General features: G+C 45.5%; 1 protein-coding gene across 7 annotated transcripts in view; it reads right to left on the reverse strand.

Annotated features, from left to right (window-relative positions):
- Nucleotides 1-17,179, reverse strand: part of LOC119487402 (membrane-associated guanylate kinase, WW and PDZ domain-containing protein 2-like) — a 114,237-nt gene that overhangs the window by 66,873 nt on the left and 30,185 nt on the right. For all 7 annotated transcript variants that reach the window (XM_037768245.1, XM_037768244.1, XM_037768242.1 and 4 more), the window contains exon 2: nt 15,490-15,606. In XM_037768245.1, the coding sequence (XP_037624173.1) occupies nt 15,490-15,606 (117 nt within the window). The remainder of the gene's footprint in view (nt 1-15,489; nt 15,607-17,179) is intronic.

The following is a 17,179-nucleotide window of genomic DNA, read 5'->3' on the forward strand; positions in this document are numbered from 1 at the left end:
AATCCATAATAGCACGGAAAAGCTCCGGAGCTGCCACTTTAGGGGGTGAAGACATTCTCTGCCTCAAACCATGACGACCGAGCGCTACAGAATGTTTTCACATCGGTGGGAGTGTGTGTGAGAGAGAAGAAGGAGAAAGAGATTACGTTGAAACATAACAAGGAAATTCCATTTGGAGGAAAAGCTAAAATAGCTGATATACTGAAATAACTCAGCTGGGTGTCAGACGATAAGAGGACAAAGACCTTTGCTAAATAATAGAGTGGCAAGCAGAGAAAAACAGAAAGAGAGACAGCAACAGAGTGAGAGAGACAGTGAGAGGAGGAAAAGCATGATTGGTTAAACTTGCTGTGCATCCACAGAGGGAGAGTTTGAGAATGTGCACGTGTATTCATACGTATGCTTGTATAATTAGATAGGAAGTCACCAAGTGGGAGAAGCAGAGCGGGGAGACTCAGAGCTAAAAATAGACTATCGATGGACTGATTATCATAACAAAGCGTGGGGGGAGGTGGTCTCGGCGGTCTCGGTGAGTATGTGTGGGAACGAGGAGGTGAGGGTGAGGTGTGTGTTTCATATGAATACTTTATAGTTAAGCTGTAGACACGGAGCTATAGGTAGCATTATGTCCTCTAGAGCTCTGACATTCATTGTTGGAATAAATGACTCTTACAGTATTTGCAGTTGTAATACCTGAACTAGGGATGCACCGATACCGATACCAGTATCGTGTATCGGGTATGATACTGTGCTCATGTACTCGTACACGCAAAACGGCTCCGATACAACGGCACCAATACCACTTTACGGTGGTGCGCCCGACCCCGCTGGGCCGGGATCCTGCCTCAGCCGGCGCGCGCCGGCCCTCACTTTCATTGCACCATGGGGTTTTGCTTACACCCTCTGACTCTCGCGTACGTTAGACTCCTTGGTCAGTGTTACAAGACGGGTCGGGTGGGTTGCCAACATCGCCACAGACCCCTGGCGCCTTTTACGTGGGCCGGGCCCCGCTCTGGTGGTACGACGCGGTTGAGGCGCACTGAGGACAGTCCGCCCCGGTCGACAGTCGCACTGGGAGCAGGGGGCAGCCCCCCGGCGGGGAGAGAGGGCGCAGCAAGCCTTTTGTCCACGGTGCGGCGATGTCCGGGTGGGGAGCGCTGTAAAGCTGCGGCCGCAAGCCACGTTCGCCCCGAGCCTTTCCAAGCCGACCTAGAGCCGGTCGCGGCGCACCGCCTCGTATGCGGGACTCCACACACTCCAGCTGGCTGTTAACGAGGGTCTTTTGGCACAGAGAAGTACTCGTATCGGTACTCGGTATCACGAGAACTAAAATGTAAGTACTTGTACTCGGTCTGAAAAAGGTGGTATCCGTGCATCCCTAATCTTTATGTCCTCTAGAGTTCTGAGATTCATTGTTGAAATAAATGACTCCTACAGTATTTGCAGTTGTGATACCTGAACAATCGTATTTTAATTGGACTGAGGAACAAACCCAGGTGAGAAAAACTGGATACACACGGTCCCACCTGAGCTTCCAGTTCTGTGTCTCAATGCGCACATATATGGATTGTGTTAGTCTCACAAACCCCTCTTGGTTTCAGCGCATCATCCATCACAGCCATCCGGCTGCTTTGGGAGTTTGAGTGAATTTGTGACAGAGACAGAGGTAACACCAACTCTACAGGAACTAAAAATAGTCTCTAAAAGGTGAACAAGCGTGACGCTCATTTACAATAATCCCCAGGTGGATTCAAACACACTGGTACACATTTGATAGCACACCTGTCCCTCTGGGCTGAATGTATGTAACCTAAAAGTGCTGCACATGTAGGAAGGACACACATTGATCTTCTGAAAGCATGTCTTTTCATCTCAGTTGAGGCATGTTGCAGTTTATTTAAGCTCTTAAACCGAGCTGGATGCTTCGGTAGCTCCATCACTACAGGTGCGTGTTGTGCAGCTGAGCACAAAGCCCGAGGTGTCGAACTATCTCCTAACTAAAATCTATAAAAACAATGTGTGTATAAAACAATAATATAAAATGATGCCCAAGACATTAAAATCCTCCTATTCAATCTAATTGTGCAGCCGTAAAATTATAGGGGGAATATATAGAGCATTAAAATTCAGGACACAATCCTGCGACCGTATACAGAATACACTGTCCTCAAAACCCTGAACTTGTTTACCCAGAATCCTTTTCTGCACAGAGCAAGCAGAGCACCACAGCAGCAAGAGAGCAGAGAGGAATGTGAGGATTGTCTGTGTTTGTTTCTCACACTCACGCACGCACACACACACTGCTGCTTTCTTATTCATTTACTGCGTGTCTCGCATCCGTCTATCCATCTATCTTATTGTCTTGTCTTTTCAAATTGCCCTCCTCTATTATCCTTTCTCTTTCTCTCGTTCCTCTCGTTTCCAATTTACCTCGATGCACTTCCATCCATTTGTTCCTCTGTTGGTGCTCTTTGTCCCCATTACTCCCTCTCTGTCTTCTTTAATCCGCTCCCTCTTCCCCTCGTTATCCTCCTCTCTTCTTTTGTGTCTCCTTCAAGCTCCGTCTCGCACTTAGGTCTCACGTCTCATTCACTCTCACCGTTCACCCTCCCTCTCTTCCTTTTCCATCATCCCCGGTTCGCAGATGTGATGTGTGACAGCAGGTCTATAGGAGAGGTATGATCGAGCACACACACAGTCATCCTTATTTACACTACAAAGCCCCGGCTACAGATGCAGCGACGCAACATGGCAACGCTCTGACAGGAGCGCCCGCTACCACGACAACACGTCAGTGCCTGGCAATGCAGCCTCGCCATGGTAACAAGCCGCAACATCTACATTAGCTGTAGAAAAATAATATTAATGTCAGATATGACACTCGGTCGTTTTGCATACACAGCCGTTTTATAGTTACAGTCTCAGAGGTCCTCGGCTCGAGACCTTTTGCTCTGCAGAGCTGCAGGTCTGCGCTTTCTCACACTTTATCCATCAATTACTGTCACAGCTTGGCCACGGAGACTCACACCTGGTTACCTCAGAGTCATTCAGCTGCTGTTTAAGTGGACGGGTTTGACTCCGATGGGGGCTGCAGGCGGGGAGGACCGGGGGACTTGGATGTCACCTCTCCAGCGGAGATCACTCTCGGGACGGATGTGAGATTGGGATGCTCGCTCACTTACAGATACACTGAGCTTAAGAGTTCAAAGCAGATTGTTTTAATTCACACTGTCTTCCAGTGTACTCATCATCAGAGACAGACTTTCAAAGCTTGAAAGGCTGATTGAGCAGAGATGAAGGCTTACTGCAGACAAGATCTGTAGTTTACATGCAGCCAGTTGGGTTGGGCAACATGTACAAAGTAGAAAACTCTGCAATCAATTAGTCGCTCATATTTAGTTTTAATTTATTTAGTTTTAATTTATTAATTTATTTAGTTTTAATTTATATATTTATTTAGTTTTAATTTATTAATTTATTTAGTTTTAATTTATATATTTATTTAGCTTCAATTTATACATTTATTTAATTTTAATGTATTAATTAATTTAGTTTTAATTTATATTTGCTTGGTAAAAAATAGTTTTGAGAAATATGCTTATTTGCTTATTTTTTTTGCTTTTACTAAGAGTTAAATGAGAAGATGTCCCTCTCATGTCTTTATGGTAAATATAAGAGGATATCCAGCAGCTGGTTAGTTTAGCTTAGCATAAACACTGGAATCAGCTAGTTTGGCTCAGTCCAAAGGTAACACAATCTGCCTACCAGCACTTCTAAAACTCACTAATTAACACGCGTCTCGTCTGTGGATGTTGTAGGGGGTTATGTGCCAGGCTATTTCTTGGCTATAGCAGCATTTGCCAGGAGACTCAAACCCGATGGAAACTCCAGCAGGAAGTGAATAGTCCGGCACATAAACCCTGTAAAACGGCAGATTGGCATTTCTAAATGTAGTTTTTTGTCCAGATGAACTTGTTAATCAGTGGTTAGTAGCTATAGAGGGGCTGGAGGGTGGATTTTGATATCATAGGACAGAGCCAGTCTAATTATTATCCCATGTTTGTAGTCTTTATGCTAAGCAAAGCTAATTGGCTCCAGCCTCATATTTACCGTATACAGACAAAAGAGCCACGTCAATCATTCCTTTAACTAGCAAGGTTCAAGGAGCGGTGCAGCATTACGAGAACTGAGCTGTTCATAAAACTTCAATACTTTATCAGTACAGAATGAGTTGTGTGTCTGTTGCACTGAAAACTGTCAAGTAGTCTTTACTCTTTCTTTAAAGGTGTAATGTGTTCGATCGGGCCATGAACTAACATTATCAACAGAACATGAAGAGGTTACAGTGTTGGCATTATAACGAAGATGTCTATGTATTGTGTTGCAGAGATATCTACTAAAATGAGCACCCTAACCGACCAGTCCCAACCGGTACGATCTTGTAATCTCCTGTAGAGACGACAGTGAGTCGCTGTAGCGTCCCGTCTGCCTTCAGTAGCGTCCCGTCTGCCTTCAGTAGCGCCCCGTCTGCCTTCAGTAGCGTCCCGTCTGTCTTCATTAGCGTCCCGTCTGTCTTCAGTAGCGTCCCGTCTGTCTTCATTAGCGTCCCGTCTGTCTTCATTAGCGTCCCGTCTGTCTTCAGTAGCGTCCCGTCTGTCTTCAGTCCAGAGAATGAAGGAGTGGAGCTGCACCGAAGACTTGCCAATAATACATCCATGGTCTTTGTACGTTTGAATAGTTTGTTTATTGGATTAAATCCAAAGTGGCAGAAACGAGCAAATGACCCGCACGCTCGCCTTGTCCTCGCCGCCGGGAGGCTGCTTCGCTGGGAGTAGAGCTCGCGGCAGCTCCGGGAGACGCAGCTACCCCCATTAGCAGTTAGCTCCAATTCAGCCAGTACAAACCCCAGCACCAGGGGTCTGATCCCGGGGGTCTGATCCCGGGGGACCGCCCCGACTCCTCGCCGGATCAGCAAACTTTCTGTTGCTGACGTAACACAGGTTAGACCCAGCGCTCCACCAGCCTCGGGGGTTTGTGCTGGCTGAATTTGAGTTGCTGCAGCCGCTGACTGGACGTCTGACTCCCAGAACTGCTGAGTGCCGACCGCTCTCCTCCCGGCGGGGTTGTCTCCTGGACACATGGAGGACGAGATGAAGGTACGGGTCATTTTCTCCTTTCTGCCACTTTGGATTTAGTCCAATGATGGTTAACGTAAACTACAGGCTGACGCCACACGTGAAGATTATAAGATAGCAGCGCTATTTTGACCGGCTCTCAGAGTTTCAGCAGTTTAGTCAAATGTTGCGTATTCTTATATTTTGTATTAATAACCTGAATCTGCAAAGTAACTAAAGATATTCAATTTATTAAACTTAGTTGTTTAAGAAAGGGAAAAAGACGGTATCGGTATCGGCAGATACTGCGGTGTCGGTATCGGACATTAAAAATGGTATGGAGCCGTCTCTAGTTAATTAAGGTTAGAAACAGCTGCATCAAGTCTGGAGTTTCTTCCATTAATCGTCTGTCTGTCGGGTCCACTAGCGGCTGTAAAGACAACTGTGTTGCTCAGTGGATCAGCGTCTGGCGGAGCTCGTGCCTGGGTGACATTGAGAGATTACTCCTGTACTGATGTCCTGTGGTGATGGAAATCAGCCCTGATAGGCTGAAAAACACCTTTATTAGTGTGCAGAGCTGACTGACGCAGGACGACAGCGGGGGTCACGGTGATGTACACACACAGAGCTGGTGTGTGCTGTTTGGTATGCACCGTGTGGAGAGGTAAAGATTGACCAGAGTAAACAGACGAGCTCTCGGAGGTGTCAGACCTGACTGACCATCACAGGACGAGCCGCTCGCTGAGCACCTGGCTCATCAGTGCACATTACTGTGATGTTAGAAGTAGCACAGACAGAGACATGGGGTGAGGAGGGCAGGAGGTAAAACTACGGGCAGGAACACAAATATGAAAGGCTTGAGAAGAAGCTCATTTTGTGATTAGCCGCTGAGTGAGAGGATCATACCAAGGAGAAGAAAGAGAGATGAGACGACACCTGTCCAGAGCTTAACACGGAAAGCACTTTGCAAACATAACCAATTCATTAATCACTTTCACTATTTGCTATTTTCATTTCATAAAATTCATATCATTCCCTTGCAGTTTCTTTCATCTGTGGAACAACATTAATCCAGAGTGCCAATCAAACAGCAGGGAGCACCGAACCACATCAAAGCATGTCAGCCAGCACTTTAGCAAGAGCAGGCCGGCAGGCAAATCACCCCTTTAAGGAGAGCGTCCCTGGGGGATGATGCATTTCTCTGTCTCTCTCTCTCATATAGAGCCAAGTACACACAACCTCAACAGAGAACGGCGTGTAACACTCATTATTCATCAGTTCAGCCTATTAAAGCTCCATACACAAACAGAATAATCAATGCTTCAGTGTAAAAAACACACACATGCATGTACATTAGGGATGTGCATCCCAAGCAAAAATACAGGGAGAGACAGACATGGGGGGGGAACAACATGTAGCGTCGGCACATTTTCCCATCTAACCCTGTGGATTAAAGCGGTGGGCACACTACCAACGTCAGGTGCGCGTGGCGTCTGCGTCGCGTGGTGGCTGCGTGATGCAGGAGTCTGGTGTTCACACTAGACACCTGTCGGCTGCGTGTCTGCTACCTGTCAGCTGGGTTTCTGCTGCTGCTGTCAGCCCTTTCTTTCTGCATAGAGTTTGTCTTTTAATGGCCATTTAACTTCATGATAAATATAATTTATATTTATTTTAGACAGAGAAAGGTTCAGAAACGTGTGGTAATTAGTAAATAATAGTAATAATCCACAATTAAAACTCCGTACTGTATTCATTCATGGAACGCTCCAAGTCACTGCATGTTCCACATCACTGTCCGGCACATATTTCAGAATAAAAGCCTTGTGTTAACAAATGAAGGAATTCTGTGCAAAGAAAATCCGCTTTAGGGCTTTTATTTTGAAATGAAAGCAGGAAGTGTTGATTTAAATTAATTAATTAAATTAAACCCTCGGGGAGGGTGGTCCGGTGCCAACGGGCCTGGCACGCCATTCGGAACCTTAAACTATGAGTGCGGCGGCCTCAACCTGGTCACCTGCCGTGCGCCTCCGGGTACCCAACTCTACTTCCTCCTTTGGAGGGAGCATGGGGGGGTTGTGGAAGCGGCACACGCACACACACACACACACACACACACACACACACACACACACCCCTGCGCTAACAGGAAAGAGCCGAACTGAACGTGCCACACGTAGTAACGTTACTACCAGGCAAATATATATTTTTTAAGACGGGACGAATAGTCGCATAAACTATTAGATTTTTTTTATAAATAACGACTATTTGAAAAATGGAAAATCATAACTCATCCCTAGTTCAGGTATAAAATCAATCTGCCACAGAAACAGAAAACAGAAATTAATCTTTTCTTCATCACCTCATCCAACTTCACTGTAATCATCATGACAAACATCCTCCTCTTCCTCCTCCTCCGTCATCATCAGTTAAAGCCCACTCACATCCACATTAGTAACTATAAAAATAATACAATCTATAAACAGGATTTATTGATAACTAGTATGAATGTGTTCCAGCTACAAAAACTCAACCTACATTCTTTGGACACTTTTGGACATAAAAATCAGATATTATTCTTCAGCCAGTCAAATTAAAACTCAAACCCAGATGGAGGTGGGAGAACTTGGTAGCGTAGCTTCCTTTGCTACGGATGAATGGACTGAATGTTCATTTGGAGGTGTAGATCTTGTCCATGTGTATTTATAGTGAGTATCTGTCTGATTGTACATTTTCAATAGCATAAAGGCACGGTTACACCGGGGGAATGCAGGCGAGCGACCATCGCCTGCCGAGGCCATATTCTCCTGAAAGTTCACGCGAATGCAAAGATGCAATTTTGCTTCGCAACCAGAAGCAAATGATTTTTCACCCGTTCACTCTCGTAGAATGGAAGTGAACGGAAAGCAAATGTTAATTTCGTGCCCGAATGAATGAAGTCTAACTTTGCTACAACAGCACATTGACAACCATGTTGTTCAAGCCAAAAGGTCATATACGTGTGAATGTACTAATGATGTGAGGAAAGCAGAGAAAACTACAACACGGCTTCAACTGGCAGACACACATCGACCAGACTAAGGATGCTCATTTTGATAAATGTTCTTAACCGATAACCGACCCTCGTTAACCGATTATTAACCGTTAACTGACATGATTTGTGCCTCTCATGCAGCGGTGCACCAGCTGCAGGAGCACAACAGACAACGGAGTCTCCAGTTCACCGTCAGGGAGCGTTAACTTAGCAGCTCCGATGCTGCGTGTAGTGTCGCGGACATGCAGCCACTTTCCCAGTAAAAGTCTCCACCGCACATTTAGTTTAGTTTAGCAGGTTGTCAGCTGTGTGTCTGCCCGGCGTGTGTGTGTTTGTGCTACGTTAGCAGCTCTAGCATCGCCGGAGTCTCTATATTATTTATAGAGAGAAACTGCTGATTGATATTACTGTATGTATATAAACTGGCCAATCACAGTAGATTACAATCTCAGATTAAAATCCTTCCAGGTTTACAAGGACCTTCATTTTCTTGACCATCAATAAGCAGGAGAGATCTTTGAAATCATTTTGGAACTGGACTCCCGGAGGAAATAAATGATGAATCAGACAGCGTGGTATTACGTTTTTACTATACACTATATGAATTTAAGGTGTTTCTATTATCTTTTTGGATATGCATGTACAGTAGATGCATCTTTATTTTTGTACTGCAAAGTTGGTTGTGAAATAAAAAGCTATACTTCTTACACTACCAAAAAAGATTTAAAAAAAAGATCCTCTTCATCCGAGACTAAAACACGATGATGAAACGTTTCTTTAGGTTGTGCTATTGTTGGGAATAAAACACTTTGAGTCATGTCGACAGCGGCGTGGTAGTTTCTGATTATTTGGTTAAGCTGTATGATGGTCCAGAGAGCTGTGTGAAGCATTTTGCAAAGGAGAATGCTTGTTAGCATTTGCATAAGTAAACTGCATACATTATAGACAGAACTAAGCATTAAGATCTCCCAGCATGCATCAAGGTTAAAAAGGTGTCATTTTCCACAAATCTCCTCCCATCATCACGATAGCCATCTTCATTACTGCTATCATTATAAGCGGCGTCCGACAGCCTTATCACCATCCTAAGCATCTTGGCCTTGTTCCTCCTCAACATCTTTATCTGCTCCTCCTCCGTAGTCTCCAGAGGAGGATTCCCTGTCGGAAGCTGCAGAACTGCAGGGCAGCATGCGTCCAGAGCAGCGGATGTGAAGTGACAGAAGCTGCATGTATTTATAGGCTATCTGAGTAGAGAAACGTGCTGCTCACTGTTCAAGCTATTTATAGAGCCTTTTACTGATGCCTCTGAGTAGTGTGGAGGGGAGGAGATGGTTCTCTGGGGAATGACTTACGAGGCTCCCTCATATCTCCCACTACCTCCATTCAGTGCACGTCCGCTCTTTCACTCCATACGTATCTGCTCTTCTCATCCCTCCATCCTCTGGCATCGACTCTCGCCTTCTCAATTTCCAACCTCTGTTCGCTCTCTTCTTCCTTTCCCATCTGTCCCCTGCTGATCACCTCTTCTTCACCACCTCTCCTCCTGTCTTCTCCCCTTAATCCATCTTCTCGCAGTGCCTCTTTGGTCATATCCACATCCATCATCTTCCCTCCCTTTCCGTTTACTGTACTGCCACCTCTCTGCTTCCACCTATATATTTCCCAGATCTTCTCACTCCTTTAGCCTCATTTCAGTGTCTTACACCCTCAGCTACACTCCTATCAAAGAAGCACTCACACTGTTCGTATGCAGAGAGCACAACCATCTAAAGTCCTCAACAGCAGGTGCTCCGGCAGGAGCTTAGACTCATTTTCTGAAGTGGTCAAGTGATCCCTGTGTATGAAATGAAATGGTGCCGGCAAATTTCTTATCTCAAAGGCTTCAGACAGACTGTGACAATCTTATAAAACGTTTCAACCTGTAAACAGTGATGCCTATCTGAGGCTCTTCTGAAGCTCTATTCCACTCACATCCCTCCCAAATTCTCCTTCTCTACAGCTAGACACTTTCTGCAACTATAGATTCACACTTACACAATCTGATTCATCTCTTTCTTTTTCCCATCAGTCTGCAATTAGTGTTAAAGCAGCAGTAGGCAGATTGGAGCAAATGTTATTAAAAAAAGTTATTTTTATAAAACGGTCACTATATGGTGACAGTAAAACACGAAACAGGTAACCTGAAAAAATCATGTTCCTCGGTGTCCTCCGGTGCTCCTAACGGCATCTGCAAGATTTCACAGACCGGAGGAAAACAAGCAGTAAGAGCTGATCTGAGGTCCGCTGTCCAGCTGCCGTCTATGAGAGCCGGCTGTCAATCACTCTGAACTCCGATCAGACGGTGAAACTAGACAGCGCTGATTAGATATGAATCAATATTCTGTTACGTTAATGCCTATTTCTCTCCTCAGATGTTCTCAGAATCATCTTGTAGTGCACGATTTAGCTGTAACATGAGAACGTTTGTGACTCCGCCACCATTGTGAAATCTGGTGAAGGAACACCAAGTTCCTGTCACATGACCGGAGCTCAGCCAATAGGAACGCTCTCTCTCTGAAATGACCTGTGATTGGTCAAAGTCTCCCGTCACGGGCTAGATGTTCTAAAGCCTGAAATCAGAGCCATGAGGAGGAGCAGAAGTCTAGTTATCTCTCAGAACACTGGAATTACTTTATGCTGAAAGGTTATTATGGGATTTTTGCCAAATGATGCCAAACATATACTGACTACTGCAGCTTTAAGGCCCTGACACACGAAGCTGGCGGTCGGCCGTCGGACAGTTTGGGGCCGTCGGTGAGCGTCCGTCAGTCTAGTTTTTTCAGTGTGTCCCGCACCGTCGGCTCTAGTCTGCTAGTCTGAGATCACTCTGATTGGCTGTTCAGCTTAAACAAATGCACGAGAAGATAAACTTTGAGGAAATCAAGCCAACGACTAAAGTCAAGAGGAAAAACACAGAAGGCTCTTCTCATTGTCCATCTTCATCTCATCTGATCGTTCCAACACACGGATATTTTCACAACGACATGAACATCTGGAATGAAGCCAAGTGGTGAGAAAACATCGCTTTGTTTCATGTACGTATCATAACAACAGCGTATATATCCGCAGTCCTCGGTCTTCTGGTTTCCCTTTTTGAATACAGACTAGTGCGAGCTGCTGGTGGGGAGTTATTTCCTCTCATGCAGACGCAGAACGTAGATGCTAACTGGCCGTCGGCTGTAGTCTTTGCGTGTATGCTTGTTAAAATGTGAATGCATGTGAGAAAGAAACCTGCAAATAAGTAAACAATCACATGCAAACACAACACACAGCAGTCAGTCTGGAGGCAACACTACAACATGTGAATAGAGTTATTAATATCAGACGGTAATTATCACATTCACTTCATTGTTTCTGGGGGGAGAACGGCCAATCCTTGAGCCAAGTGATGTAACAGGATGTAGAGTTGATGTCAGCATGTGAGCCTTCTAGCTGTATGAACACACACACACACATCCTCCCACGTCCTTCAGTGTGACAGCATGTTGTGATGCAGAGTGGCGTCTGCTTGTCAAGCTGACAGACTCGCACTGACAGCACGGTCAGAGCGCTGCAGACACGGGAGAAAAACACTGATTTTATAACGCTCCAAACCACAACAACAAACAGCCTGCCGGGCACGAGCAGCGCACAAACGCAGGACCATCATCCCCGTTTTTTAGCCGTCTGATGCTGCGTCACTCTGATGGTTGAGCAACGCCTGCGTCTCAGACTGACAGGAAGTCATGCAGGAAATGTATATGAAACTCCCTCATATGCAGATGACCTGCTGACCAAAGGCAAATGAAATCAGGTCAGTGAGACTGAAGTGAATTTGGGGGAATCACTGTAATATCACATGTATTTCAAAGCTGCGGTGCAGGAGGTCTATGAGTTGGAATTTATATAATCTTCATTACACTGTATCAGCTTTGTTAAGTGATAGGCAGTTAATTATGGGGATGTCATTACCGCACACACATCACACAGAATAAGTGTCTTTCCATTCTCATAAAGGGCTGGAAGGCGGCTATAATTGAAACATGGTGACGAACAGGGCTGTCACAATCAGGAATTTAGGTTGACGATTAATTGTCATACAAATAATTGCGAACAATTGAATTGTCTCTTTCTGTTAATTTTATGCCACACAGTGGTGCTGTTGTTTGGCTTCGCTACTAGACCTAAATCCAAGTTGTTAAGTTCGATGGATGCTCATTGAAATGATGTGATCGCTGGCAAAAGAGTCAATTCATCTTCAAATAGCTTCACCTCTGGCTCTGCTGCTTGTTTCTAAACAGCTGTGTAGGCCGACCTGATGAAACCAAAAAGTGGTTCAAGACAGTTAACTAATGTAGAAGGAGGCTTGATTTGAGTTTCAAAAGTCAATATGCAACGGGGAAACACCGAGCCAGTGTTAACCGTTCCTGCTTCAGCTTCCAGACCGCCGTCGGGAAACACAGGGGACACTTTTTTTAACATCCAGGGCCAAAGTTGATCTTCACGTCGCTGTTACATTGTACATTTACTACTACAAGACACTGTACATATACTACCACAAGACAACTTTACTGCTAATTTCTTCTCCGCTCCCATCGCCAACACTGGTCTGATCTGAGCGCATACACTTTCACATTCACTCTCTCTCTTTCGCTCGACCACACACTCGCCACACTCAGTACTACGGACTGAGCTAGGGATGCACCGATACCGATACCAGTATCGGGTATCGGGTATCTGGTCCAATACTGTGCTCATGTACTCATACTCGTACTCGCAAAACGGCTCCGATACCACTTCATGGTGGTGCGCCCGACCCCGCTGGGCCGGGATCCCACCTCAGCCGACGCACACCGGCCCTCACTTTCATTGTGGCGCGGATTTTTGCTTACACCCTCTGACTCGCGCGTGCGTTAGACTCCGGGTCGGGTGGGTTGCCGACATCGCCGCAGACCCCTGGCGCCTTTTACGTGGGCCGAGCCCCTCTCTAAGGTTTGTTCCGATAACATTTTTCTCTTCCCGATACCGATTCCAATACCTGAACTTGTGGTATCGGCCGATACCGAGTACTGATCCGATATCAGCGTGACAAAAAAAGATATAATTATTATTATTAAACAGCTGTTTACTACTGACCATGTGTGGATGTGATATGAGTACTATCTCTGTTGTATGGCCTGGCTCAGGTTAAACCCTTTAAAGTAAAACATGAACAAATACATAAGAGAATGAATGCAATAGAACTTGGTAACACCAGCGCCCCCTCCAAACAGAAGCCTTACAAACTGTACATATCGCCGTTTTCCACTGTTAAATATTGCCAAATGGCTGACATTTTCCTCGCTCTGACAACCGTTACATTCTCCACTAGCGCCGCACTGTTGTTGTTTGCTATCGTCACGTGATGAACTACCTGCATTCAGTTCTTCTTCACTGCTCTAAACCTGTAGTTGCCAGTGGCAGCCATGATACATCCAGGGCAATTGATTCCCGGTTAAACAAATTGATTGTTTTCTGGATTAATAAATGATGGTGCGGATCAGTGCATAGACTGGCGTACTGACAGATACCCGATACCGAATTTTGGGCAGCATTGGAAAAGCTCCAGTAAGACCTAAACAGCCAGGCTCTCTTTTTCATCGTTTGTTTCCTGACATTGGAACCTTGTGCTCAGGTAGACACTTTATTTACCCAGCAGATGAATACGCGCCTAATTCACTTCCTATTTGTTGCCACATTTTTAACATTGGCTTTAAATTCCCTTGATTGTGGAATCCAACGATTATGCGAATTGATGGCGGTCAGCTATAATCGCGATCAGGCAATTATGTAATAATTGCGACAGGCCGAGTGACAAAACTATGGTTCCTGCTACCAAAAGGGGCCCATGCTGTGACAGGGCTGAAGTGTGCGAGGACCTGCAGTGTTGAACCTAAGCCAGTCCCCCATCACCTCAGTCGTCACCCTGTCAGTCCGCCTTCGCTGCACTATTACACAGCCAACAGGCTGAGAAAGGTAGAAGAAGGAGAGGGAAGGAGAAGGAAAGTGGGCTGTCTGGAGTTCAAATTGAAAAGGAGTGAAAATGTGATAGAGTGAGGTGGTGACCAAAAGAAATCAAAGAGGCAGAGAAGGAGGGAGAGGCAGGGGGAACATGAGAGAGAGAGCGAAGAGTGAAAGCAAAGAGATGAAGACGACAGGAGAGAGGGAGGAGAGGAAAAAGAGGGAGAGAGAGGCTCAGGACTGTGCAGCTGTGGGAGCGTATTAAACAATCACTTCTGTGTCAGCGGCTCAACACACCGACAGAGGACATCTAGTATAGTAGAAGCGCTCAGCCAACGCAGAAGCAACTATCACTGACGTCAAATCCTCGCTTTGCTCTCTCATAGTTCTGAACCAAAATCTGTCTCTTCACAAACAGCCAAAAGGCCACTTGATTCAACTCAACCACCTTTACAGCAAAACACCCATGACTGAGGTTATTAACAGAGGATACGGAAACATGTCATACAAGTACAAAGCCCTTCAACAGACATCAAATCACAGCACACCGATCCAAATGCAGCATGAAATGAGTAACACGTGTAGTCTGCAGCGTCGAGCATCACAGCAGCTTCAGTCTCCGGAGAAGCTGAGTCACGAGCTGCTTGTTGTATTGACAACAGGCGGAGCTGCTGGGGATAGCATCCCCTCAATGTCAATCACGGCAATGACATCGTCCCCCAACAGGAAACAGGCACACGCACTGATACCACAATGTAAGCACAGACACGCACGTCCACATGCAACCAACAGGCGTGAAGTGTCTATGTACACACTGATAAAAGAAACCTCTTCCTAATGCATCCAGGAGTGTGACATGTTATCATCTTTGTATATCTGTGTGTGTGTGTGTGTGTGTGTGTGTGTGTGTGTGTGTGTTGTACATGTCTAGCGTTTGCTTGAGGGGGTAGGGCGTCAAGGCAACGCAAGCCTCGAGACAAGAGGGTGGTTGCCGTGGAAACCTCAGGCTGAGAGCTCAGCAGCCGGGCGATTGAAGGAAAAGAAGGAGCAATAGACGGTGAGAGACGGAGAGAAAGAGCGTGAGTGTGATGTAAAAACACGAGGGCAACGTCCCGAGGGCAAGGAGGGAAAACTAAAACAGAGAGAGAGAACGAAATAGAGCTGGAGGAGGAGGGAGGATGAAATGATGTCTAAGAATAAGAGAAAGACAATGAAGAAGACATACAGTGAGGCAGAGGAGAGGAGGAGCTCAAAGAGGAGTGAATAAACAGCTTGAAGGAGTGATGGAGGCCAGAAGCAAGGATAGGGGTGATGATGTGGACTCACAGGGAACGGTGCGGAGGTAGAGGTTGTCTCTGATGATCTGCTGGTGGTCGTGGTCCACTGAGCCCTTGGAGAAACGCAGGTTGAGGTAGTGCCGCAAATCCTTGTCAACCACCCCCCCTGAACACAAACACAGGAAGAGAGAGATTAGAGCTCGCTTGCATTTGATAACATGACACGCCACACAAGCCTGGCATTTTGTTGGAGTGATATCCAAATGTCTTATTGTTCTTTGTTTCAAACCTGGCTGGCTGAAGATCAAACATGATGTAAGTGACACTGCATTGGAAATAACTGAAAGGATTTCAGTCCACTGGAAGAACAAATAGCCGGCCCAGCAGGCCGGTCAATACACACTCATGCTGCGCAGCCAAACATCGCTCAAACACACACAACTTTTACATTCTAGCGGACATCCCAAAGTTTCTAAAGATACCAAATAGGTCAGTCTGAATTCAGTGGAAATGTCTAGAATATGTCAGTTTGATGGAATGGTGCAGCTTTAAAAAGAAATCCTTCATCTTGAATTTAAATATTTTTCTCTGTGCAATGATAATGCTTCAACAAAGAGTTGGAACGACGGCGTCACGACTGTCAGACTGTGACGAGAAAGACTGAAGAGGATTTTTAACGACCTTAAACCTCCTTAAAGCTGCAGTTCGTAAAGTTGGAGCAAATATGATTACAAAAAGATATTTTTATAAAACGGTCACTGTATCCGGACAGTAGTGCAGGAGACAGGTAATCTGAAAAACATCAGGTTCCTCTGTGTCATCCGGTGTCCTCCGGTGTCCTCCGGTGTCCTCCGGTGCTCCTAATGCCATCTGCAAGACTTCACAGACCGGAGGAAAACCGCCAATCAGAGCTGATCTGGATTCTGTCGTCTCTGAACAGCTGTCAATCACTCGCCAACTCTGATCAACCGGTGAAACTAGGCAGCGCTGATGAAATATGAATCAATATTCTGTTTCTGTAATGCCTATTTCTCGCCTCAAATGTTTTCAGAAAACATCTCATAGTGTACTGTTTAGCTGTAAAATGAGAAATACCAAGCACCGCCCACCAGCCGGAGCAAACTTTCTCATTTTACAGCTAAACAGTACACTACAAGATGTTTTCTGAGAACATCTGAGGAGAGAAATAGACATTACAGTAACAGAATATTGATTCATATTTGATCAGCGCTTCCTAGTTTCACCGTTTGAACCCAATGACGCCAAAAATATTCTGCCTACTGCAGGTTTAAGGAGAAGTAAAGGAGCAAAACTGTATGTTTAATGGTGTTAAAGAATTGAATATGAGGCTCAATCTGACTGAAAGCGTGCACTGATTTTCATACCAAAGCAAAACAGCAGAGGCTACTACAGACGCTGAAGTAAACACACACACACACACACACACAGATCATGGTAATTGTGTAAACCAGTGATCCCCTTGGGGCTAAATGTGCGGTGTCAGCAGGTTGGGTGACAAAGGCCTACAGAGGACAGAAGCTCTCACACCACCTCATCTCTGCCTGTCTCTGCTTATTATCTACAAGCTGTCTTCCTCCTCATTAAGGCACTGAACTGAAACACAGTGGAATAAAGAGCAAACACAAGTTAAAGGCAGAGGACTAAGAGCAGGCCAACATATCTGTGCTGCACACACACACACTGTGTGATAATGTCCATGAATTGTTTCTCCTCCCTTC

This window comes from Sebastes umbrosus, chromosome 4 (genome assembly GCF_015220745.1).
Source record: "Sebastes umbrosus isolate fSebUmb1 chromosome 4, fSebUmb1.pri, whole genome shotgun sequence".
In the NCBI taxonomy this organism is placed as follows: Eukaryota; Metazoa; Chordata; class Actinopteri; order Perciformes; family Sebastidae; genus Sebastes; species Sebastes umbrosus.